This window comes from Stenella coeruleoalba (assembly GCF_951394435.1).
Source record: "Stenella coeruleoalba genome assembly, chromosome: 1".
In the NCBI taxonomy this organism is placed as follows: domain Eukaryota; kingdom Metazoa; phylum Chordata; class Mammalia; order Artiodactyla; family Delphinidae; genus Stenella; species Stenella coeruleoalba.
In genome coordinates, this window is record NC_137169.1 from 146,864,584 (window position 1) to 146,892,054 (window position 27,471).

The 27,471-nt window shown below is 39.6% G+C and overlaps 1 protein-coding gene across 1 annotated transcript in view; it reads right to left on the minus strand.

Annotated features, from left to right (window-relative positions):
• The window catches only part of LIN9 (lin-9 DREAM MuvB core complex component), a gene marked incomplete at its 5' end in the record, with an annotated part of 110,433 nt that extends 83,298 nt beyond the window's left edge, over positions 1-27,135 (minus strand). The window contains 6 exons of the mRNA XM_079942702.1: positions 4,248-4,373; positions 5,862-5,995; positions 16,880-16,984; positions 18,507-18,601; positions 20,014-20,046; positions 27,057-27,135. Coding sequence (XP_079798828.1) covers positions 4,248-4,373; positions 5,862-5,995; positions 16,880-16,984; positions 18,507-18,601; positions 20,014-20,046; positions 27,057-27,135 — 572 coding nt within the window. The remainder of the gene's footprint in view (positions 1-4,247; positions 4,374-5,861; positions 5,996-16,879; positions 16,985-18,506; positions 18,602-20,013; positions 20,047-27,056) is intronic.
• Between the last annotated feature and the right edge of the window lie 336 nt (positions 27,136-27,471).

The following is a 27,471-nucleotide window of genomic DNA, read 5'->3' on the forward strand; positions in this document are numbered from 1 at the left end:
GGAGCCTGTGCAGCCCACCTCTGCCAGGGTCCCGGGATCCAGGGACAAGTTCCCCGGGAGAACGCACGGTGCGCCTCAGGCTGGTGCAACGTCACGCTGGCCTCTGCCGCCGCAGGCTCGTCCCGCACCCCGTACCCCTCCCTGCCTGCAGCCTGAGTGAGCCAGAGCCCCCGAATCAGCGGCTCCTTTAACCGCGTCCTGTCTGAGCAAAGAACAGACGCCCTCCGGCGACCTACATGCAGAGGCGGGGCCAAATCCAAAGCTGAGCCCCGGGAGCTGTGCGAACAAAGAAGAGAAAGGGAAATCCCTCCCAGCAGCCTCAGGAGGAACACATTAAATCTCCACAGTCAACTTGATGTACCCTGCATCTGTGGAATACCTGAATAGACAACCAATCATAACAAATTGAGGAAGTGGACTTTGAGAGCAAGATTTATTATTTTTTCCCCTTTTCCTCTTTTTGTGAGTGTGTATGCTTCTGTGTGAGATTCTGTCTGTATAGCTTTGCTTTCACCATTTGTCCTAGGGTTCTATCTGCCCGTTTTGGTTTTTTTTTTACTTAAAAAAATTTTTTTTCTTAATAATTTTTTATTTTAATAACTTTATTTTATTTTACCTTACTTTATTTTCTTTTATCCTCTTTCTTTCTACTTTTTCTCCCTTTTATTCTGCGCCGTGTGGATGAAAGGCTCTTGGTGCTGCAGCCAGAAGTCAGTGCTGTGCCTATGAGGTGGGAGAGCCAACTTCAGGACACTGGTCCACAAGAGACCTCCCAGCTCCACGTAATATCAAACAGCAAAAATCTCCCAGAGATCTCCATCTCAACACCAACACCTAGCTACACTCAGTGACCAGCAAGCTACAGTGCTGGACATCCTATGCCAAACAACTAGCAAGACAGGAACACAACTCCACCCATTAGCAGAGAGGCTGCCTAAAATCATACTAAGTCCACAGACACCCCAAAACACACCACCAGACGTGGACATGCCCACCAGAAAGACAAGATCCAGCCTCATCCACCAGAACACAGGCACTAGTCCCCTCCACCAGGAAGCCTACACAACCCACTGAACCAACTTTAGCCAGTGGGGACAGACACCAAAAACAACGGGAACTACGAACCTGCAGCCTGCAAAAAGGAGACCCCAAACACAGTAAGATAAGCAAAATGAGAAGACAGAAAAACACACAGCAGATGAAGGAGCAAGATAAAAACCCACCAGACCTAACAAATGAAGAGGAAATAGGTAGTCTACCTGAAAAAGAATTCAGAATAATGATAGTAAAGATGATCTAAAATCTTGGAAATAGAATAGAGAAAATGCAAGAAACATTTAACAAGGCCCTAGAAGAACTAAAGATGAAACAAGCAACGATGAACAACACAATAAATGAAGTTAAAAATACTCTAGAAGGGATCAATAGCAGAATAACTGAGGCAGAAGAACGGATAAGTGACCTGGAAGATAAAATAGTGGAAATAACTACTGCAGATCAGAATAAAGAAAAAAGAATGAAAAGAACTGAGGACAGTCTCAGACACCTCTGGGACAACATTAAATGCACCAACATTCGAATTATAGGAGTTCCAGAAGAAGAAAAGAAAAAGAAAGGGACTGAGAAAATATTTGAAGAGATTATAGTTGAAAACTTCCCTAATATGGGAAAGGAAATAGTTAATCAAGTCCAGGAAGCACAGAGAGTCCCATACAGGATAAATCCAAGGAGAAACATGCCAAGACACATATTAATCAAACTGTCAAAAATTAAATACAAAGAAAACATTAAAAGCAGCAAGGGAAAAACAACAAATGACACACAAGGGAATCCCCATAAGGTTAACAGCTGATCTTTCAGCAGAAACTCTGCAAGCCAGAAGGGACTGGCAGGACATATTTAAAGTGATGAAGGAGAAAAACCTACAACCAAGATGACTCTACCCAGCAAGGATCTCATTCAGATTTGATGGAGAAATTAAAACCTTTACAGACAAGCAAAAGCTGAGAGAGTTCAGCACCACCAAACCAGCTTTACAACAAATGCCAAAGGATCTTCTCTAGGCAAGAAACACAAGTTAAGGAAAAGACCTATAATAACAAACCCAGAACAATTAAGAAAATGGGAATAGGAACATACATATTGATAATTACCTTAAATGTAAATGGATTAAATGCTCACACCAAAAGACACAGACTGGCTGAATGGATACAAAAACAAGACCCATATATATGCTGTCTACAAGAGACCCACTTCAGACCTAGAGACACAGACTGAAAGTGAGGGGATGGAAAAAGATATTCCATGCAAATAGAAACCAAAAGAAAGCTGGAGTAGCAATTCTCATATCAGACAAAATAGACTTTAAAATAAAGACTAGGGCTTCCCTGGTGGCGCAGTGGTTGGGAGTCCGCCTGCCGATGCAGGGGACACATGTTCATGCCCTGGTCTGGGAGGATCCCACATGCCGCGGAGCGGCTGGGCCTGTGAGCCATGGCCGCTGGGCCTGCACGTCTGGAGCCTGTGCTCCACAACGGGAGAGGCCACAATGGTGAGAGGCCCGCGTACCGAAAAAAATAATAATAATAAATAAAATAAAGACTATTAGAAGAGACAAAGGACACTACATAATGATCAAGGGATCGATCCAAGAAAAAGATTTAACAATTGTAAATATTTATGCAACTAACATAGGAGCACCTCAATACATTAGGCAAATACTAACAGCCATAAAAGGGGAAATCGACAGTAACACATTCATAGTAGGGGACTTTAATACCCCACTTTCACCAATGGACAGATCATCCAAAATGAAAATAAATAAGGAAACACAAGCTTTAAATGATACATTAAACAAGATGGACTTAATTGATATTTATAGGACATTCCATCCAAAAACAACAGAATACACATTTTTGTCAAGTGCTCATGGAACATTCTCCAGGATAGATCATATCTTGGGTCACAAATCAAGCCTTGGTAAATTTAAGAAAGTTGAAATTGTATCAAGTATCTTTTCTGACCACAACGCTATCAGACTAGATATCAATTACAGGAAAAGATCTGTAAAAAATACAAACACATGGAGGCTAAACAATACACTACTTAATAACGAAGTGATCACTGAGGAAATCAAAAAATACCAAGAAACAAATGACAATGGAGACATGACATGGGATGCAGCAAAAGCAGTTCTAAGCGGAAGTTTATAGCAATACAATACTACCTTAAGAAACAGGAAACATCTCAAATTAACAACCTAACCTAACAACCTAACCTTGCACTTAAGAAACGAAATTGAGCTATTTGTAATGAGGTGGATGGACCTAGAGTCTGTCATACAGAGTGAAGTAAGTCAGAAAGAGAAAGACAAATACCGTATGCTGACACATATATATGGAACTTAAGAAAAAAAAATGTCATGAAGAACCTAGGGGTAAGACAGGAATAAAGACACAGACCTACTAGAGAATGGACTTGAGGATATGGGGAGGGGCAAGGGTAAGCTGTGACAAAGTGAGAGAGTGGCATGGACATATATACACTACCAAACATAAAACAGATAGCTAGTGGGAAGCAGCCGCATAGCACAGGGAGATCAGCTCGGTGCTTTGTGACCACCTAGAGGGTTGGGATGGGGAGGGTGGAAGGGAGGGAGATGCAAGAGGGAAGAGATATGGGAACATATGTATATGTATAACTGATTCACTTTGTTATAAAGCAGAAACTAACACACCATTGTAAAGCAATTATACTCCAATAAAGATGTTAAAAAAAAAAGATTGTACTATGAAATAGCATGTTTCTAGAAATTATAAAACGTATTTATGTTTGTCACACCACAAAATGTTAATAAAGTTCACAATTGTTTAATTCTTTGTTTTCACTAAAAAAATTAAAATTTCAAAGGATAAAAAAAACAATGTATGCATAACCTTATAGCTTCATTAAATGATTTTTAGTGCATTCTTAAATATTTTTTGGAACATAGTGGAGCATAGATAATATAACAAAATTATGTTCAAAGCCTGTGACCTAAACAAAAATGAAATTGTGCATTTAATTATAAGATACGTAAGTATAAAAAGCACCTACATTAATGTTGGTCAGTAGGATATATTTAACATATAACTATTTTGGGAAGTTGTGTTTTGGTACTAGTCCTTTTGAAAATGAAAAAGTCAATATGGTAATAATACTACCAACTAATTTATTAATTTTATTTTAAATAAAAACATTATTTTTACCTCCGTGGTTTCCCCATAAGCCGCCTGATTTTTCCCCATTCTACTCTTGTTAACTTTCTTGTTTTCAAATTAGGAAAAGATTCCTTTAGACAAACACAGAAGTCATTGTCGCCTTCAAAAAGTGGTCTGTAAAACAGAAATGGTATTTTAATAGTTAATATACAATGTGTTACTTAAGAGCCATAAAATTCAAAATATGCATTCCAATTTTCAACATATTAATCACAAGATGCCAAACTTTCACCTCTACCCAAAACAGGCACAAATTCCAAATGTTAAAATTAAACTAGATCCTTTGCATTTATGAAACAAATAATGTGTAAAAGTTACTCAAGAAATACTGTCTGTGCTTGAGACTCCAAGAGACACTGATTTTTGTTAAAAATCTCCTATAGGAGTCTATCCTTCCAGAGGTTATCTTGGCATTATCATTATATCTGGTGAGGATAAACAATGTTAGCTACAAAGTATCTTTGTCCCAAAAGTAATATCATCACCAGGGAGTTCTCTTTGAGAGTAAATTCGTTTTAGAAAACTGGGGGACTCCAGAGGGTTAGATTAGTTCTTGGGAAATCGAGGACTCGGATCATACTAGGACACCCTGAGAGCTGTCTTAAGCCTATGAAAAAATTTGTGGACAAAAATAAAACAATTTTATTCATGAGTTTGGGAAACCAGGAACCAGTCTCAGCAATGACACATGAAATGTCTTGGGCTTAAATATGAATGTTCATGAGATTCACAAGGTTCAGAGTACGCAACTGGTGAAAGCAGAGAAAGGAAATAAAGATAAGCAGTCAGCAAAGCAAGCACCACTGACTGGCATGGATTAGATAAGATTAGATTGTGGTGGATGAGAAATCAGAATTTTTCCTCAATAAATTCTGTTGTTGAATAATTGGATTTCACCCAAACCTCTATGTTCTACTTAAACATTTACATATAACTAAAATGCATGAATATCATCCCCCAAATAGAAAGACTCATTAAAATCTTCCTGAATCACTTCTACCATTAATGACTGTTTCTCTACTATTATACTAGCATTTAAAATCTCGAGATTTATAAAACACGTTCCATTCACTGCAAATAATGGTGCTTTGTTTTTAGGGTATCTCCACTCCACAGTCTTTGTAAATTATAATATGGAGATTATACTTTCATTTGATTTTTCAGAAAAACATATAACAACTTCTTCCCCAAAAGGGGTAGGAGGGAAGAAAACTATGAAAAATGGAAATGGATCAAACTAGAATGAGGAATAGAAAAAGAAATTCAGGAAAAAAATAGAATCAAAATAGACCTCTAGAAAAGGTTGAGGCTTTGAAAGATTTTTTTTTTTTTTGTGGTACGCGGGCCTCTAACTGCTGCGGCCTCTCCCGTTGCGGAGCACAGACTCCGGACGCGCAGGCTCAGCGGCCATGGCTCACGGGCCCAGCCGCTCCGCGGCATGTGGGATCCTGCCAGACCAGGGCACGAACCCGCGTCCCCTGCATCGGCAGGAGGACTCTCAACCACTGCGCCACCAGGGAAGCCCAGGTTGAGGCTTTTAACATTTGAAAATCTTAAACTTCTGGTTCAAATGATACTTGTGATATGAGCCATGATACATACTTATCTATATTTGAGTAGAACCACTCATATATGCACCACTTATGTGCTTTGGGAAGCTTGAGTAAGTTACGTAATCGAAAACCAATCTTCTGTGAGGCCTTCTTATCTGGTGTTGACATTGTTGCTGTAAATTTCTGTACAATAAAAAAAAGAGATTAATTACAGTTCCATTAAGTAAAAATGAACATCTATAACAGTGAATACATTTGTAGAAAGCCAGATTATGGTAGGTACTCAAAAAGATTCAACAATATACAAAATGAAAATTTTTGTCATTATTTAACAAATATACATTCTGATTATTTCTTACAAAGTTAAAGCCTCCAATTTCATAACATATTTTGACAAGGAGGGTGAAATATTTGCCCCCGCCATGTTTGCACTACAGTGTAATTTCAATTTAGGTATGTAGGAAGAAGATACTTTTGAAAAATATTTCTAGAGTTCTAGGTCCAGAAAAGACAAGTAAGGACTCTGACACTATTGTGAGAGACAGAGTGAGAGCGAGAGAAAGAACCTGAAGAAAATATCACTCATTTGTATGAACTTTAAAAATGTCTAGAAAGATGTTCTGTACTCATGGATTGGAAGAATATTGTTAAAATGTCCATAATACCCAAAGCAATCTACAGATTTCAATGCAATCCCTATTAAAATTTCAATGGCATTTTTCACAGAAATAGAACAAGCAATACTAAAACTGTTATGAAACTACAAAAAACCTGAATAGCCAAAGTAATCTTGAGAAAAAAGAACAAAGCTGGAGGCATCATGCACCCTGATTATAAACTATATTACAAAGCTACAGTAATCAAAACATGATGGAACTAGCATAAAAACAGACACATTAGGGTTTCCCTGGTGGTGCAGTGGTTGAGAGTCCGCCTGCCGATGCAGGGGACATGGGTTTGTGCCCCAGTCGGGGAAGATCCCACATGCCAAGGAGCGGCTGGGCCCGTGAGCCATGGCCGCTGAGCCTGCACGTCCGGAGCCTGTGCTCCGCAACGGGAGAGGCCACAACAGTGAGAGGCCCACGTATCACAAAAAAACAAACAAACAAAAAAAACAGACACACTAGAGCAATGGAACAGAATTGAGCCCAGAAATAAATGCATGCATATATGGTTAACTGATATTTGACAAGGTAACCAAGAATACTCAATGAGGAAAAGACAGTCTCTTCGATAAATGGTGTTGGGAAATGGTTTTCATGTGCAAAAGAATAAAACTGGCTTCCTGTTTTACACCACTCATAAAACTTAACTCAAAATGGATTAAAGCTGTAAATGTAAGACCTGAAACCATAATATTCCTAGAAGAAAACATAGGGAAAAGTCTCCTTGACACTGTTCTTGGCAATGATTTTTTGGGGATGATACCAAAAGCAAAGGTAACAGAAGCAACAATCAACAAGTGGGACTACATCAAACTAAAAAGCTTCTGCATCGCAAAAGAAACAAAATGAAAAGGCAGCCTACAGAATGAGACAAAATGTTTGCAAATCATATATCTGATAAGAAATTAATACCCAAAGTATGTAAGAAACTCATAGAACTCAACAACAAAAAGACAACCTGATTAAAAAATGGGCAGAGACGCTGAAAGACATTTTTCCAAAGAAGACACAAATGGCTAACAGGTACATGAAAAGGTGCTCAACATCACTAATCATCAGACAAATGCCACAGTGAGATATAACCTCATACCTGTTAGAATGGCTATTATCAAAAAGGCAAGAAATAACAAGTGTTGGAGAGCACGTGGAGAAAAGAGAACCCTGTGAACTGTTGCTGGAAATGTATATCGGTGCAGCCAGTATGCAAAACAGTATGGAGGTTCCTCAAAAAATTAAAAACAGAAGTACCACATAATCCAGCAATTCTAACTCTGGATGTTTATCCAAAGGAAATGAACTATCTCCAAAAGATACATGCAGCCCCATGTTTGTTGCAGTATTATATACAATAGCCAAGACATGGAAACAACCTATGCATCCACTGACGAATGAAGAAAATGTGGTGTATAAATAAATATATATATATATAAAATATTATTCAGCCATAAAAAAGAAGGAAATCTTGCCATTTGTGACAACATGGATAGGCCTTGAGGACATTATGCTAAGTGAAATAAGTCAGACAGAGAAAGACAAACACCATATAATTTTACTTATATGTGTGACCTAAAAAAAAATTACCTCCCTCCCCACAAAAAACCCAACTCAGTAGATACAGAGAACAGACTGGTGGTTGCCAAAGACAGGGGTAGGGGGGCAAATGAAATGGATAAAGAAAGGTCAAAAGATACAAACTTCCAGTTGTAAAATAAATAAGTCATGAGGATGTAATGTACAGAATGGTGACTATACCATACTGTATACCTGAAAGTTGCTAAGAGAATAAATTTTTAAAGTTCTCATTACAAGAAAAATATTTTTGTAACTATGGTAATGGACGTTAACTACAGTGGACTTACTATGATGATCATTTCACAATATATACAAACACTGAAATCATCATGTATACCTTAATATAATGTTGTCAATTACATTTCATTTTTTAAAAAGCTTAAAAAACACCATCAGAACATCAAAAGAATACAACACAACCAAGTGGAATTCATTCATGTCAAGAATACAAGGATGGGTCAGTATTAGAAAACTATTAATGTAATCTGTCATTATTAATAAATCAAACAATAAAAGTCATATGATCACCTCCACTGATGCTAAAAACACTTGATAAAATTCAATATCCATTAAAAAAAAACACTTAATGGAATATAAAAGTAGACAAAATGACTAAAAAAACATGATATACCAGAAGTTAAATGATACAACTAAAGTAGTACTTGAAGGGAAATTTAATTCATTGGGTAAATGCTTATATTAGAAAAAAGGAAAAATTTCAAATAAATAACTTATCCTTCCACCTTAAGAAACTAGAGAAAGAAGAAAACTCAAAGCAAGCAGAGGAAGAAAATAATAAAAGTTAGAGCATAAATAAAGAAAAAATAGAAAACCAATAGAGAAAAATCAATAAAACCAGAAGTTCCTTGAAAAAAATCAACAAAATTGACAAACCTTTAGCAATACTGACCAAGAAAATAAAAATAGATGAACACTTTCTTAACCTTCAAAACACATTTCTCCCCATTCCAATCGAAAGGTCAGTATTGGACTTCCCTGGTGGCACAGTGGTTAAGAATCCGCCTGCCAATGCAGGGGACAAGGGTTTGAGCCCTGGTCCAGGAAGATCCCACATGCCGTGAAGCAACTAAGCCCATGCGCCACAACGACTGAGCCTGCACTCTAGAGCCCGCGAACCATAACTACTTAGCCCTCGTGCCACAACTTCTGAAGCCTGTGCGCCTAGAGCCCGTGCTCTGCAACAAGAGAAGCCACCGCAATGAGAAGCCCGCACACTGCAAAGAAGAGTAGCCCCCGCTCGCCACCAACTAGAGAAAGCCCGTGTGCAGCAATGAAGACCCAACACAGCCAAAAATAAAATTAATTAATTAATTAATATTTTAAAAAAAGGTCAGTATCATATTCAATGTTAAAATTCTAAAAACATTCTCATTAAAGTGAGGAATATGACAAAGATGTTGATTATACCCCTATTTATTTATTTATTTATTTATTTTTTGCGGTACGCAGGCCTCTCACCGCTGTGGCCTCTCCCGCCGCAGAGCACAGGCCCCGGACGCGCAGGCCCAGCGGCCATGGCTCACGGGCCCAGCCGCTCCGCGGCATGCGGGATCCTCCCAGACCGGGGCACGAACCCATGTCCCCTGCATCGGCAGGTGGACTCCCAACCACTGCACCACCAGGGAAGCCCTATACGCCTATTTTTGACACTGTTTTGATGGAATTAGCCAATTAAATAAAAGGAATAAAATTGTAAAGGAGAAGACAAAATTACCATTATTTTCAGGTGATATGACTCCCCCAGAAAACTCAAGAAAATCAACTATAACCATTAAAAGGAATAAACTAATAAAGTGGGAGAAAACAAAGTTGTTATACAAAAATCTCTATTTAAAAAAAAATCATTATCGACTCAACTGCCCCAGAGCCTGAGGGGAGGGCGGACTCACTGAAGCTGCTGGCTCGGGAGGGGTCCCACCAGCCGAAGCCGCGACAGTCTTTGGGACCCCGGGGCCAGTTGTTTCAACAAGTAACTTAAAGACAAAATGGAAAAACAAGGAGGTTTGTGCCTGAGATCATGTTGATGTGAAACCAGGGATGGCTACGTTGTGCCAGCTCATTCATCCTGGGGTAAGCCAGCTGCCGTGTCATGAGGATACTCAAGCAGCCCTCAGGAGAGATCTATGTGGCAAGGAACTGAGGCCTCCTACCTACACCACGAAATCAAATTATCAACGCCTGAAGGAGACTGACCAGAGGCCCAAGGACACAGGAAATATCAAGGTCATTACACAAACATCAGCCCCACAGAACCCCTAAAGCCCAGATCCTGAAGAAGCAAAAGAGGAGATAAACTGCCTCAAAAGGGATATTGGTTATGTATACTCCCTGCAAGAGTACATCACAGGGCTTGTTTCCACTGATGATGACAAGAGATGCTACAACGGTACTTTAAGTTTTCAATATAATGGAAAATAAATCAAAAAAAAAAAAAACCATTATCGGGACTTCCTTGGTGGTGCAGTGTTTAAGAATCCACCTGCCAATGTAGGTGACACACGTTTGAACCCTGCACCAGGAAGAGCCCACATGCAGCAGAGCAACTATGCCAGTGCACCACAACTACTGAGCCTGCGCTCTAGAGCCTGTGAGCCACAACTATTGAGCCTGAGTGCCACAACTACTGAAACCCACGCACCTAGAGCCCATGCCCAACAACGAGAAGCCACTACAATGAGAAGCCCACACACCGCAACGAGAAGCCCAAACACCACAACGAAGAGTAGCCCCTGCTCGCCGCCACTAGAGAAAGCCCATGCACAACAACAAAGACCCAACACAGCCAAAAATAAATAAATAAATAGATAAATAAATAGATAGATAAATAAATCATTATCTTTTCTATATATCAATGAGAACAAATCAAACAGAAGAAATATCCTGTTTATGACAGCAAAAATAACAAGAACAAAAAGTATTAAACACCTAGGAATATACTTAAGAAAGGTGCAAGATTGACATGGAAAAAAATGTTAAAGTCTACTAAGGGGTACTAAGGCTTGAATAAGTAGAACTACAACCAGTTCTTGGATGGGTAGTACCAATGTTACACGTCATAACCCCAAAATTAATTTATAATATTAGTTCAACATCAATGAAAATCCCAACAGAATTTTTTTCCTAGTCAAGTTGATTCTGAAGTTCATATGGAAAAATAAATGTTCAAGTATACTTGGGAAAATCTTTAAAAAGGATAAGTAATAATGTTATATCAGAAATTAAAACACAATATAAAGTCACATTAAAACAATTTGAAGGACTTCCCTGGTGGCGCAGTGGTTAAGAGTCCTCCTGCCAATGCAGGGGACATGGGTTCAATCCCTGGTCCGGGAAGATCCCACATGCTGTGGGAACAACTAAGCCCGTGCGCCACAACTACTGAGCCTGCGCTCTAGAGCCCACAAGCCAAAACTACTGAGCCCATGTGCCACAACTACTGAAGCCCGTGTGCCCTAGAGCCCATGCTCCACAACGAGAAGCTACCACAATGAGAAGTCCACATGTCGCAATGAAGAATAGCCCCCGCTCACAACTAGTGGAAAGCCCATGCGCAGCAACGAAGACCCAATGTGGCCAAAAAATAAATTAAAAAAAAAAGTTGACACAAGCACATACAGAGACATGCTAGACATAAAGAGATAGAAAGTCTAGAAATAGGGGTTTCCCTGGTGGCTCAGTTGTTAAGGATCCGCCTGCCAATGCAGGGAACGTGGGTTCGATCCCTGGTCCAGGAAGATCCCACATGCCACAGAGCAACTAAGCCCATGCCACAACTACTGAAGCCCTCGTGCTCTAGGGCCCATGTACCACAACTACCAAAGCCTGTGCTCTGCAACAAGCCACCGCAAGGAGAAGCTCACACACCAAAATGAAGAGTAGCCCCCACTAGTAGCCGCAACTAGAAAAAGCCTGCGCGCAGCAACGAAGACCCAACGCAACCATAAAATAACAAACAAACAAACAAAAACTTAAAGAAAAAAAGAAAGTAACTTGGTCTTCCCCATTTGAACTCTTAAAAAAAAAAAGTCTAGAAATAATCCCAAATATATAGAGGAATACAGCTTGTCATGCAGCAGCATTATAAACCAATGTATAAAAGATGGATTGGGGCTTCCCTGGTGGCACAGTGGTTGAGAGTCCGCCTGCCGATGCAGGGGACATGGGTTCGTGCCCTGGTTGGGGAAGATCCCACATGCCGCGGAGCGGCTGGGCCCGTGAGCCATGGCTGCCGAGCCTGCACGTCTGGAGCCTGTGCTCCGCAACGGGAGAGGCCACAACAGTGAAAGGCCCACGTACCGCAAAAAAAAAAAAAAAAAAGATGGATTGTTCAGTAAATGTTACCCAGGACAAATAAGTAGTCCTCTAGGAAAAAAATTCGGTTGCCGTCTTACCTCATTCTTTACTCCAAAATAAATTCCAGATGGATTGAAGATTTAAACATATTTTTTTAAAAATGAAATAAGAAATATAGAGGGAATTCTAAAACTATAAATGTTAGACTAGGGAAGGTCTTTCTAATCATAAAATCAAAAAGTCATTAAAAGGAAACACAGCTATATTTGACCCTTAGAATTTTTTTCAGTCCTCTATGGTGAAAAATATAGAAACAAAGCACAAGACAAATTACAAACTGTGAAAAAAATTATAACCAGTATGAACAGCCAAAGGGCTAATATTCTTAATATATATAAAATTCTTACAGACTAACAAGAAAATGACCAACAATCTAATAAAAAACGGGAGAAAGAAAAACAGTTTTGAGCTAAGGAAAGAAAGTTTGTAAACATATATGAAAAGTATCTCACTGTCACTCATAGATGACATGCCAACTAAAACAAGTGAGATGCTATTATGAGATTAGCAAAAATCTAGATGTTTAGTTATATACTGAGTTAGGAAGCATTAGGTAAAATAGGCACTGTGATATATTACTGGTTGAAAGTATAAGCCAGTACAATTTCTTTGGAGAATAATTTGGCACTACTTTAAAAACTTTAAATGTGCATATCCTGTGATCCAGCAATTCCACATTTTAGCCATCTGCCCTAGAAAAACACTTGCAAATTTATACAAATATGTTTGGGATGTTCACTACAGCATTGTTTGTAATAATGAAAACTTAGAAACCACTTGAATGCCAATAAAATAAATAAATTATGGTGTAAGATTGACTACTACAAAACAGTAAAAAGAAATGAAATATTGAAGCGTGTCTAACTAAATCAGTCAGCATGGCCAGATCTCAAAAACAGACTTTTGATTTCACTGCAGGGGGCCCGGGTTTGATCCCTGGTCAGGAAACCAAGACCCCTGCAAGTCGCGAGGCAAAAAACCCCAAAAGAACAAACAAACCAAAAAAAAACAAACCAAAAACAACACTTTTGAGTGAAAAAATAAAGAATGATGCCTGATACAATATCATGAAAATAATACTACTAATGTAATTTTAAAACTACATACACCAAACAATACCATATATTTTCTATGAATACATATATAAAGGTTTAGAAGTATTAAAAAGATCTAAAAGGATAATCAAACTACAGTGGTTGGTTACCAGTGGAAGAGGGAAGCAGATCTGGAGGGTGGGTGAAGGTCAAAATTAACTTTTTATTTTTTAGTATAAAACTTTACTTAGGAAAAATTGTAGATTTATAGAAAAGTTGCAAAGATAATACAGAGGTTCCACATGCCCTGCATCCAGCTTTCCCTAATGTTAACGTCTTATATAACCACGGTTTGTCAAAACCAAGAAATTAACATTCGTATAATACTATTAACTAAACCACAGACTTTATTTGGATTTCTCCAGTTTTTCCATTAATGTCCTTTTTTTGTCCCAGAATCCAATTCAGGATACCACATTGTACTTAGAAAATTAACTTTTTAATGTGAAAAAAAATTATATGTCATGAGTAATTTAGCATAAATAATAACCAAATTATTATAAAGTATTATTATCAGAAAGAGTGCTATTTTTATTCCTACTGAGTTATTGACCCAAATTCTAAAATAGCATATTGGTGGCTCATTGAATATAAAACTGTATTAAAGATTCCTCTGTTGAGTATGAGGAAATATATTCAATCTGTTAGTGGAAATATAAATTATTACAACTTTTATAAATAGGTTATTAAGTAGTATCTTTCAAAGCTTAAGTGTAAATACCCTTGTAGCAATTACACTTTTAAGGGTTTATTCAACAAATGGAAAATGGACAGTGACTGCTACTGATTTATTTTAAGATGATGAAAATGTCCTAAAATTGGTTGTGGTGATAGTTGCACACCTCTGCGCATATATTAAAACGACTGAATTGTATGCTTTAAATAGGTAAATTGTATGCTATGTTAACTGTATCTCAATAAAGCTACAACAAAAAAGTAGACCTCTGAAGACAGGCTGCCTGCCATTTAGTATCGGCTTTCACTTATTAGCTTTGTGATCTTGAACAAGAAACTTCTCTGTGGACTTCCCTGGTGGCGCAGTGGTTAAGAATCCACCTGCCAATGCAGGTGACATGAGTTCGAGCCCTGGCCCGGGAATATCCCACATGCCATGGAGCAACTAAGCCCGTGCACCACAACTACTGAGCCTGCACTCTAGAGCCCGAGAGCCACAACTACTGAGCCCACGTGCTACAACTACTGAAGCCCACGGGCCAACAGCGCATGCTCTGCCACAACAGAAGCCACCACAGTGAGAAGCCTGCGCACCACAACATAGAGTAGCCCCCGCTCACTGCAACTAGAGAAAGAAAGCCCACGCGCGGCAGCGAAGACCCAGTGCAGCCAAAAATAAATACATTAAAAAAAAAAACAAAAAAAAAACCCTTCTCTGTGTCTGTTTTCTCACCTGAAAAATGGGAAATAAGAAAATAGTAACCTAACTCATGGGGGGTTTGAAGATTAAATCAAAGTAATACATATGAAGTGCTTAGAACAGGATCTGGCACATACTAAGTACTGAATAAACGTTGTTTTTCAATAATTTTCCAGCTCTGAATAGTGCTCTTTAAACAAACACACAGATAGAATACACCAGATTTGAGGCTGTAACTAGGAGAGTAAGAGAACAACGCATATCATGTAACTGAAGATTGAAAGAACTAGGCATGTTAAGACTAGAAAAGAGAAAACTCAGAGGATATAAAATTTTTTCACATAGTTAAAGAAGTCTCATATCATGTCTGTCCTACGTTATATTTGTTCTGTATTGCTCACAAGTAGAAAGGCCTTTGTGAAATAGTCCCAGAAGGAATGATATGCGCCTGGGGAGGAGGGCTTTGGATAGACTTAGGGCAGGATGGTTTCATAGTCACAAAGATCAGAGTTTTCTGTATGTTTGAAAATTTTCCTAGTAAATAGTTGGAGGGAAAAAAAAGAACTTAAAAAAAAAATCCACGGGCTTCCCTGGTGGCGCAGTGGTTGAGAGTCCGCCTGCCGATGCAGGGGACACGGGTTCGTGCCCCGGTCTGGGAAGATCCCACATGCCGCGGAGCAGCTGGGCCCGTGAGCCATGGCCGCTGAGCCTGCCCATCCGGAGCCTGTGCTCCACAACGGGAGAGGCCACAACAGTGAGAGGCCCACATACCGCCTGAACAGCGTTAAAGCATCCAAATTATCCTAATCTAAACAGCGTTAAAAAATCTAAACAGCGTTAAAGCATCCAAATTATCCTAATAACACAGCTCTTCTAAAATCAATACAAGAAATAGTTGTTGACTATTCTTGTATTCATTCAACCTTGTATCCGACATCTACTGAGCCAAGAAATGCACACTGTGTGTTAGTTTCAACTGGGTCAAATTTTTAAATTGAATTTTAGATGCTTATGCACACTTGTCCTTGATGTTAAAAAGTTCATATATTTTTGTTCATTTTACAGAGAACGAACATATTTTACTATTTTTTTCGTATTTTACTATTTGAAATGATTATAAAGGTATGTAAAAGTTCTTTGGGTTTTTTGTTTTTGTTTTTGTTTTTGGTAAGGGCATATTGCTGGTAATACCTTTAATTAATTTGATGCCAAATCCTTGGTTGAGAAAATTACCTCTACTGTGATACATCCTACTGGAAAATGTTATAACACTTTTGAAAAAAAAATGAATGGGAAGTAGGGAATAACTATATCAAAAATTATACACTGCATAGGAGAAAATTATTGCATTCTTAAGGTTAATATTTCCTTATCTAATTTTCATTCATTGCTTTGATTCTTACATGTCCACTATAATTTTTCTTTAAAAGATGTCAAAAATGAAAAAGGAGATATGATTTCATGCTCTATATTTTCCTCTTTTGGATAAGGGAAGTCTTCAACATACTTCACTCAATGACAAAGTAAAATGAGTTTTCCCCTCTGATTTCCATGCAAACGCCAAGCTGATTCCAATTTGCCAAATCCATTTGCTGAATGTCCACTATCTCCATGCTTAAAAAAAGAGTGTGCATGGGAATTCCCTGGCGATCCAGTGGTTAGGACTCCATGCTTCCACTGCAGGGGGCACAAAATCCTGGTTCAATCCCTGGTCGGGGAACTAAAATCCCACATGCCTTGTGGTGTAGCCAAAAACAAAAAAAAGAAGAGTGTGCATCTTTAAGACTGAGGACTGGCTTTCTACACTGGCTTAAAGTCCATCAATAAAATAATGCCCTGTTTTAGGTAATTAAAATAGGAGCTGAGCTGAAGTACTGATTTAAGGAACTTGTTACTCAAAATGTCATACAACAATAAATATAAACTTTATTATACTGAGCGATTGCTCACTTCCTTTCAATGAAACAAAATTTTAGCACACACATACCTGTGGAACCATTGCCACCCTCTGATTTCTTTTAGGTGACCTTGTATTTATTTGTCTGTCATCTTCATCAGAAAAGAGCCGACTTCGTTTCGAATTTCTGAAAGGCTATGATAGAAATTTTTTTATTTAATGAAAAGGCCAAACACCTGCCATTTTTGTTCCAAAACACAATTCTATACTTCGAAAATACAGCTAACTCCGAATTAGCAGCAGTATTGAAGGATGAAGAACGGGTAATAAAAAGCACACAAATAATTTCAGATTTTAGAAAGTAGAAAGATACATATGTAGGTAATTTGTTTAGAAATGAAACACCTAGCTGTTAATTAAAACTAGAACCCAAGTCTTCTTCGTATAGTACACTGGCATTCTTGAATGTTGAAGATAGGAAAATTAAGCTCTGGAAATTCTAGTTCTCATTATGTTGGTGCTTGGATTAATACCAACCAGTTGGGTGTTTCACCTGATAGGTCTATTGGATAGGGCTGGGTTGGGACAAAGTTACTAGATCACTTTAGAGAGTAAATCTAAACGTATATAATATTATACTAGATCTGCTGTCAAAAACTGTTGACAAATTTCCATTTGCAAATAAAAATACAAGATACCTATAACAGATACTTAATAAGTGCATGCAGAACTAAAAAATTTTAAGCATCCAAAGTACATCACACACTTAAGGATTTATAATATGAAAAATTTTACAGTCCATCCTAGGTTCAGAGGCTTAATAGGGAAGAACAACAGAAATAATATCCCAATAGCACCCACATCATTTTTCAAATCCTTCTCCCACCCTTCAAGACAGTTCCATGCTTACTTAGAACTGAAGCCGGTGCAGCGGGCTAGCAACATATGGGAAGCATCCAACTGGGTCAAGGCTAGAGATATGGACCGGTGAAATTAAACCCACTGAGAGTCTCAACACTGAAGAGCCCTGACAGGAAGTCCCTTCTACCCTGCTCCCCTCCTCTGACCATGGGCAGAGAGGAGGAAGAGAATGATGCTGACAGAAATGCTAACAGCGCGGAGAGTCCTGTACACTCACTGGGGCCAGCTGCCCAGGCTACTGACAGCTACTGTCTAACCTAGCTCCAGGCTTGTTTCATGATTGACCCCTAAAATTTCCTGGCTACCTGGCTGGGCAGGGCAGGAAGAGAGGCCCCGAAAATTGTTAGTCACGCCAATTATATGCTCATCTCTACTTCCCAGCCCTAAATGCATTTATCCTTGACTTACACAAGATTTCAGTACCCTACCACTTATTTATATATCTTTTTGTAGGGACCAGAGCCAGGTACAATCTTTTTATTTTAAAAAAATCTATTAAATTATTAAAAATCTATATTAAAAGTAAGATTTCGGGTTGCTGGAGTTTTTTGGGTTTGCCTACTTAAAGAAACTACAATTACTTAACAAATGCTTAATGATGAACAGATTATCACAGGCTATAGATTATTTATCTAGGTATGATCAAATACTGTTCAATGACACTTAATGACACAAATGCTTGGAGTTGGGGAAAACCCTTGGAAAATTTTTGTAGTGCTGTAAGAATGTGCACGTGACAATAATACAGACAATTTAGCTATCATATTCTAAAGAGTAAGAAAAACTAATTCCTTACCATTTCCACAGCAGAGCCTGTATTCCTGCCTTTCCAAACAGGTGTTTTTTGTAAAGAGCTGTACTTTTCATTCCATGTGTTAGATAAGCTTCCCTCTGTAATAAATAATTATTAATGATATTTAAGTTTAGTTCAACGGATTTCATACTATAAACATGGCCTTTTTAATAACAGCAATATATCTGAAATATTTACGAATATGGAAAAAATATACTGACCATAATAATTTTAGTTTATTACAAATAAAAAAAATCTTTTCTGTATTTTTTTGTCAAACTCGCTAAATAATCTGACAAGGCAATGCTACTTCAAAGTATTACATTTTCATATTAAAACATGTGTGGCTTATTTCATTTTGTTTTTCAATAATTCCTCTATTCTTATTTGCCAAGAACTACCTCAGTACAATCTGACTGAAAGCAGGCAAGGAAAAATGCGAAAAGTTCCTTTAACCTTGAATTTAGAACATATTTCTGCTTCAACGTGTAAAACACTTGATATCCAAAAATGAAATATGCAGGGGTTTTTCCCTTAATTCAAATAAACGTCTTCAGAGTTGTATGCAACCAGAAAAAATCTGATCAAGTTACCGATTAAGCGTGTTATGAAAATAAAGAAGGCGAGTTTAATGTTTACAAAAAGGATATGTTTATTTAGAGACAGATATAGAAAACTGGAATGAATATACATAAGATAGTTTTATTTCCTTCTAATTACCTGAAAGCATTTTCTAATTTTTGTATAAAAAATTTATATCACTTCTTTAAAAAGAGAAATGGCTTTAATATTGGGAGAAAAAAATTAGTGGAATACTTTTTCAGACATACATTTTAATAAGTACAAAAGGAAAGAGATGGGATGGGGTTGATCCTGCTAGGCAAATAAATTAGGGTAATCCTGAAAGATAAGTGTTCTCAAGCCAGAAGGACTTAATTTGGTAGATCACCAATCCAAAGTATAATACGGTAGCTTTAAAAACTGAAAGTACTAATGAACCTTTGAGAAGATCTACATTGGTTCCAAATTTACTTATCCAGTAGAATCTTGCCCAAGAGGTAAAATCTCAAAATAAATTATATTAAAAGGATAGGTCTAACGTACTTACACAAAGAAACAGCAAGACCAAGGAACATGTCTAACTTTTTCTCAGAAAAAAATACTATCATTCTTTTATTTCAAGAGACTTGCATTACTACTTATAAGACAAGATTCTTAAAAAACAATTATGTAAAAATACAGCTTAGCCCAGTTGTTTAATAAACGATTTAACTCTAGTAAGAAATGTCTGGAACATTTAGTTAGAAAGTTCTTTAATCAATAACTCTAGGGGGAGAAAACCAAGGGCAGATTCCCCATATGAACTTATTATCACCAGTGAAAACCAATATTTAAAAGCTATAATGAATCATAACTTAGAAAGAAAAGAGAAATACTATATCCAAATAAATTTAATGAAATAAATTCCTAGTTTGTGTCATACCTAAAAGAATCATGCTATGATTCTTACCTTTTAAACTGACAAGGGCTTTCGCTGAAGAGCCTACAATGAAAACAAATCAGTATTACTTCATAATCAAAGTAAGAGAAAAAGAACTTGGTTTAGGGTTAAAAGTGATCCATTTAGTTTTAGTAATGTTGAAGTGACAGTGGAATGTGCAATTAGAAATAACTAGTAGGGCTTCCCTGGTGGCACAGTGGTTGAGAATCCACCTGGCAATGTAGGGGACATGGGTTCGAGCCCTGGTCCGGGAAGATCCCACATGCCACGGAGCAACTAAGCCCGTGCGTCACAACTACTGAGCCTGTGCTCTAGAGCCCGCGAGCCACAACTACTGAGCCCACGTGCTGCAACTACTGAAGCCCACGTGCCTAGAGCCCGTGCTCCGCAACAAGAGAAGCCACCACAATGAGAAGCCTGCACACTGCAACGAAGAGTAGCCCCCGCTCGCCGCAATTAGAGAAAGCCCGTGCACAGCAACAAAGACCCAACACAGCCAAAAATAAATTAATTAAAATAAATAAATTTATTTAAAAAAAAAAAGAAATAACTAGTAGACAATTCAAGCTATTGACCAAAACTCAGACAATGTAAGGAAGAACTGGAGATATTTGGGAGTCTTGTTTGAAGCTGTGAGAACTGGAAACCTTCCCAAGACAGAAAAATGTAGAAAGAGAGGTAAGAGGAAGAGTAGGGACAAAAGTGATTTGGGATCCTCATCCAGAAGTGTGCTGGAGAAGGAAAAGAGAAAGGGAATTGACATTTATTGAGGCAAAGATCAGAAGTGGTAATAGAGTGGAGAAAACAGAAAATGGAAATGATCCAGGGACTGTCATAGCAGACAATAAGTCCCCTGGAAGTCTAGAATGCAGGTATGTGCAACACTTAAAGATCCAAGCTGGATTAGGGAGCCGGAGGGGTTCACTGACTAAAACATCAGTGCATATTAGAATAACCAGGAAGCTCCCTATACATGCAGAAACTGTGCGATTAATAAAGGCCCTCAGGGAATTCTGTTGCAGGTACCCCTCAGGCCCATTTCGAGAAACACTGGGCTACAGGTTCTGATGTAAATAAAGGATAGGATCTATAGGTGAGGGGAAGTAGGAGAACTGATAGGGAAAGAAGTTTTTATGAGAGAGGGGGAGCACTAAATTGAAAATCTCAGAATTGCATAGGTATACTGCAAAGAAGTCCAAGTCATTTGAAAAATAATAAAGTATGATCTCTCTCACTTACATGTGACACCTTAAAAAAAGCAGTAAAAGGGAATTCCCTGGCAGTCCAGTGGTTAGAACTCCACACTTTCACTGCCAAGGGCCTGGGTTCAATCCCTGGTCGGGAACTAAGATCCCACAAGCTGCGTGGCATGGCCAAAAAATAATAATAATAATAAATTTTTTTAAATTAAAAAAACAAAAAACCCCCACCAAACTCACAGATACAGAGAACAAATTGGTGGTTGTCAGAGGCAGGGGGTGGGGGACAGGCAAAATAGGTGAAAGGGGTCAAAAGGTACAAACTTCCAGTTATAAGATAAATAAATTCTGGGGATGTAATGTAAAGCATGATAACTATAGTTAACAATACTGTATTATATATTTGAAAATTGCTGAAAGAATAGATCTTAAAAGTTTTCATCACAAGAAAACAAAACAAAATTGTAACTGTGTGGTGATTAGTAGTTAGTAAGTAACTAAACTTACTGTGGCAATTGTTTTGCAACATATACAAATATCAAATCATTGTGCTGTACACCTAAAACTAATACAGTGTTATATGTTAATTATATCTCAATAAAAGAAAATAAACTAACAGGGGAAAAAACCTTTCTATGCTTCAAAATAGAAATTATTCACATAATTATTAATGAGCAAAATCTCCCTCTTTAAATTTAAAAAACTGTTTATAACACCTTTTTTTTCTTTTACTATAGTCAAATTATTATTTATCATTCCTCATTTTTAAATTTGTTTTATTTTAGAACCAGCTATTTCTCATCTCAGTTACTCTGACATCCGTTTATGTTTAAAAAAATATAATCTAAGACCAGGCAGTAGTGATGTTATTTGAAAGGTTAGCCTTTTACTTACATTGAGAAAAAACAGATTTGTAAGTGGCTTGTTAAAAATGTCTGTCAACATCTGTAAGGAGCCAGTCCAGTATGACATTACACAAAACACAAAAATAAATAAATAAAAGATGATCTCAGGGAATAAAGTAAGATAGAAGAACATGAACTAAGCACAAAAATGAGAGACGACAGATTAATTCTCCTTGGTTTTTAACAAAAGCAGCAATGATTTACAACTCACATAAATGGACAACAGGCGTTAAACGAGAAGAAACAGATAAAGTATCATGGTTCTGGCTATGAAACATTTTTATGTATCTCAGATCTCTAAACCTCAACTGACTTCTCTGCAAGGCAGTATGAGAGGCTTGTCAGACAACCCACCAACATCAAAGCCACTCTTGCTTTCCCCCTACTCTCCTGCCTAGATGTGGAGAATGGTTAACAGGACACGTTAACAGCTTCTGTATGGCAAAGTGAAGTTTAATGACCAAAGGCAGTAAAGTTGTAGGGGGAAAAGTGGGGGAGAGAGCCCATAAAGCCTTGCTAAGAAGCCTCAAAAAATACAACACAGCTGGGAAAGCAGCAGTAGTAGACAGGGCACGACGTGTCAGTGTAGCTACCAAGAAAAACATGGTTCATTTGAGAAAAAGTGGTAATCATTCATTCATTCATTCAGTGAATATGTGTAGAGTGCTGCCTGCATCCTGGCCCCTGCTCTAGTCACTGAGGGTATGGACAGCACGCAAAACAGACAAAGTCCATGCTCCTGATGCTCTTTACATTCTAGCGAGGGGGAAACAGACACACACACACACACACACACACACACACACACACACACACACACACACACACACACACACACACACACACACCACCCACCCCCCCACGGGACAATAAGCACTACCGGAAAAAAAATAAAGCAGGATAATAAGGATAGGGAATGTGGGGTGGGAGTTGGTGGAGGGAAGACTATTTCTCTATAAGGTGCTCATGATTAGCTTCTCTGAAACGTGATATTTGAGCAGAGATCTGAAGGAAGAGGTGTGAGTTGTAAGGATATTCATTCCAGCTCCAAGAAGGCAGGGACTGTATCTTGCAGACTCTGACCTACCACCTTTAACCTTCTTCCCTTCTTGAGAGATAGTATAGCATAGTGGTTAAGAACACAGATGGAGACTAGCTGTGTTTGAATCTTGGCTCTGCCACTGTCTTACTGTGTTATCTTAAGCAAGTTACTTAACCTCTCTGTGCTACTTATTCTTCTTTTGTAAAATGGGGATTAAATGAGTTAGTATATGTAAAAGTGCTTAGAGAAAAATGCACATAGTACAGGACTAATTTTTAGACCATGCTTATTGTTTGTATTACTTTGATCAATCAAAAAAAAAGATTAGGTTAAGAACATGTATTTTACAGGCAGGTGAATTCAATTAAGTTAGACTCCTGCTTTAACTGGGTATGTTCATTCATTCTACATATATTCACTGAATACCTACCACAGCACTATTCTAGGGACTGGGGTTAACTGAAGGAAAAGCTAGACAAGGCCTCTGTTCTCAGGGAAGTTTACACTGTAGTGGGAGGAGACATACAATAAACAAGTATATAAAATGACAGCTACACTGGTGGCAGCTGCTGTAAAGGAAATAACCAAGGGATCACAGCGTGGGGAGTAACTAACTTTACACAGGGTGGGTAGGGAAGGCTTCTCTGAGGAGGTAACATGTGAAAAGGTCTAGCCATGAGAGGACAGGCGGGCAAAGCAATGAGTCAGGCTGGTAGAAACAGCAGGTAAAAAAGCCCCGAGGTAGAACATTTAGAATATTCTAGGAAGGGTGGGGGCATTATGTTTGGGAAGTCACTGGCAAGAGAAGGGTGGTTATGAAAGAAAGAACAGAGAAGTAAGCCAGCTGTCATGCATGGAACTGGAACGCAAGCATGAAGAAAAACAGAAATGGCACCTTCTCTGGTGGGACTTCTAACCAAAGCTAACCAAACAATCACAGTAACAAACATAAAGCTGCAACTGTGACAGCTGCCACTAAGAAATTACACAGTGGTAATTGTGTAAGAAATTATACAGTGGTGTGAAAAGATTTAATAAGAAGATGTATTATTTGTCAGGGAGGACAGATGCTTAAAATGGGATCTAAAGGATAAGCAGCACTTAACTGGAAGTGAGAGGAAGGAAGAGCATTCCAGGTAGAGAGAACAGCATGTGCAAAAAAGAAAGCCTAGTGAGTATAGGGAATGAAAAAGGTCCAATTTAGTTCAAAGGGATAGAATGAGAGGAAGAGTGGTACAAAATGTAGCTGGAGAGGTGGGGAATGGCCAGACCACAAAGGGTCTTGTAGTTAGTAAAGTGTTTTCAGCAATAGGATGACATAACATACATTCTGAAAGGATCACTCTGGCTGTGTGTAGGTTGGGGGGGAGGGTTTGGGTGGTGGATTGATGGGAGGCTGAAGCGATTAATGCAGAAGAGATGGTGACAGCTTGGACCAGGATGAAGGTGAGAAGTAGGTAAAACCGAGAGACATTTAGAAGGTAAAAGTTACAAGATTCAGTAAAGGCTTAATTATGGGAAGTGTGGAAGACAACCTCAATCTAGGTTTTAGATGACTGCACAGCGGAGCCATTCATTACGACCGGAACCACTGGAAGTATCTCTGTACTGCAGTAGGATTATGAGGTAGATCTTGAACCCATAAAGTCTGAGGGGCCTCTGAGGCATCTGAGAGAAGATGTGAAATGGGCAAGAGATATTAAACACAGAAGCCCAGAGGAAAGATCTGGGCTGAAGATAGCCTCAGCTACCTCATTAGTAAGAGTACTTACCTCAACTGGAATGAGGATTAAATGAGCAAATGTATACAGTATGCTTTGCACAGCACCTGGTTCATAGTTAGTACTAAATAGATAGTAGCTTTTATTATTGTTAATGTTATACTGACTATTGGATAACTTACAAACTAGTCCCCTTGACTAAAACTGGCAAAGAGACATATCGCTACTTCTAGTATCAAACTGAAATCACTTCTGCTGCAGTTTCATTAACCATGCCTCTTACCCTACATTCAATTCCATATAAATTAAGCATTCATATATACCTGATTTATGGCACTGTGTGACAAACCAGGTAAAGCAATCCCTGCTTTCAACCAGCTGTGGTCAAGCTAAACAAGACATATATCGCACAAGCTAAGGTGCACGCCCACACACACCCTAGTGTACCAGAGATGTCACAAAGCAATATAAGTGATTATCTTATATAGCTTGAGAGTGTAGTTGTAATTTGAACCCTAGTATGAGTCCCAAGTGTCTGCAAAGAACCAGAGTAAATCCTCAATAAAAGTTTAATGATAATGAGCAAATATTCTAAATGACAGTTATCTAGTGGGTGGGACTTCCAAGTGGTGATAAAACATCTTTACGACAAAGAGATCAAGGACTTCCAGATGACGAGCACACTGTGTTTAGCAGGCCCACCTTTATTTAGAAGCATCCTAAATCACGATCGACTGTATTCTCCAAATAAGAAACAATAAAATTCATTGGTGGTCTACGGCTATGCCTTATCCAATACAGTAGCCGCTAGACACACATGACTATTTAAACTTAAATTAACAAAAATCAAACGAAATTTAAGTCATTCTAGCCACATCTTAAGAGTTCCATAGCCACATATGGTTAAGTGGCTACCCTACTGGACATCGCAAAACACAACATTTCCATCACTGAGAAAGTTCTACTGGAATTCCGCGCTGGTCTAGAGCAAATTTAAAACACAAACTCTCTTAATACAACTTTTCACCAGTCTGGCAACTTGAACTTTCAACCTTACAGCACATTAAGAATATACGACCCCACAAGGAAAACAGAATTGGCTGTGTTCAGTTCTCACTTTAAAAGTGTCTTGCACAGATAAATTTAACAGTTGTTTCTATTACACTAAAAACTCTCACAAATGATATATATACATAAACCGAATAGTGAGTGTGCATCAGGACCCATCTGTAATTAACTGAAAGATGTGCCTTTATCTTTTATACTTTATATCAATACAATATTGTAAATTACAAAATTAAGTTCTATTGTGCTTAAACTACAGAATTAGTGCTTTTACTTACTAAACACAAGTGAGCATCCACGTCTGAGGTGGCAGAATGAGTAAACGTGGTTAAAGGAGGCAATGCACAGGGTGGGTGTCAGGAAGAGTACTGAATATGCCTGTGGTGATGGTCACATCCATGCGCAAAGGTACCCCCGTGATTCCTAAGACACATACGCAGAGAAGAAAGTCTGCGGGATGGGGGCTGCCTGAACACTTGTGTACCCAGTCTGGATTATCTCTGGAAAGGTCCACAGCCACCTGTGGTCCCAGGGGAAGGGGTCAGCCCTTTGACACGGAAATGCTTCCAGGGGTGGACACACCGGAGGAGGGAGGGGAGGGCAGTGATGATCATAAGTGCCTACAGCGGCAGGAACTGTCACAGGACAGGATCAGAGGCCGGGACAAGAAGGAGAGCTGTGACCACCCCCTCCCCAGCCCGAGCCCTTCCCGGCCCCCAAAAGCGAGTTACATAACCCCGCCAGGCGTCTCTCCGCGCCGGGCGAGCGGTGCAGGCGGGGAGGACAGCCCCCGCGGCCGGCGGTCGCTCTTCCCCCACCGCGGCCGGGGGCCCGAACCGGGCCAGGAGAGCAGCCACCGCCTCCGCCCCGCCCGGGTTGGGCCCCCGGGCTTTCGGTTTCCGGCCCTGGCTCTCACACAACCCCACAAACCAATACACAGACACCATAACAAAGGCGGCGACGCGGCGGCAACACCGGGGTGGAAGGACTAGGGGACCACAGCGGGGCTGGCAGTCAGCCCACTTGCCCGGCAGAGGGCACGGCCGCCCGTCCCGGCCGGATGCAACCCGGGGGCAGGCGGACGGCGGGAAGAGTGGGGGTGCTTTGAGGTGCTACTCACTCTCGTCAGGCAACTGGTCGAGCTCCGCCATCTTGAACGAGCCGCGCCGCTTTTTCAAAGGCTGCCCGCCGCGGTGCATTGTGGGGCGGAGACTGTCTTTGCGAGGGAGGTTCGAATGCGGAGCTCGCTGCCCGCGGTGCGGCGCACCGCGGCGCTACTCCCGCCGCTGCTGGCTGAGGCGGGCCCGGCTCCGCCCGCGCCTGCCCTGGGAGGGGGTGCAGCCAAGTGGGGCCGCGCCTCGCCCCTCCGCTCCCGCCCCCGGCCGGGCCGGAGGGAGGGGGAGGGAGGCCGCGCCGCCAGGCCCGTCTCGCGCCGCCCCTACCTGGGCCCGGCGCCGGAGCGCGGGGAGAGCGGGGGGAGCGGCGCGAGCTGCAGTGTCCCGCCCGGCCCGGTTCCCGGTCCGCGCCGCCCGCCC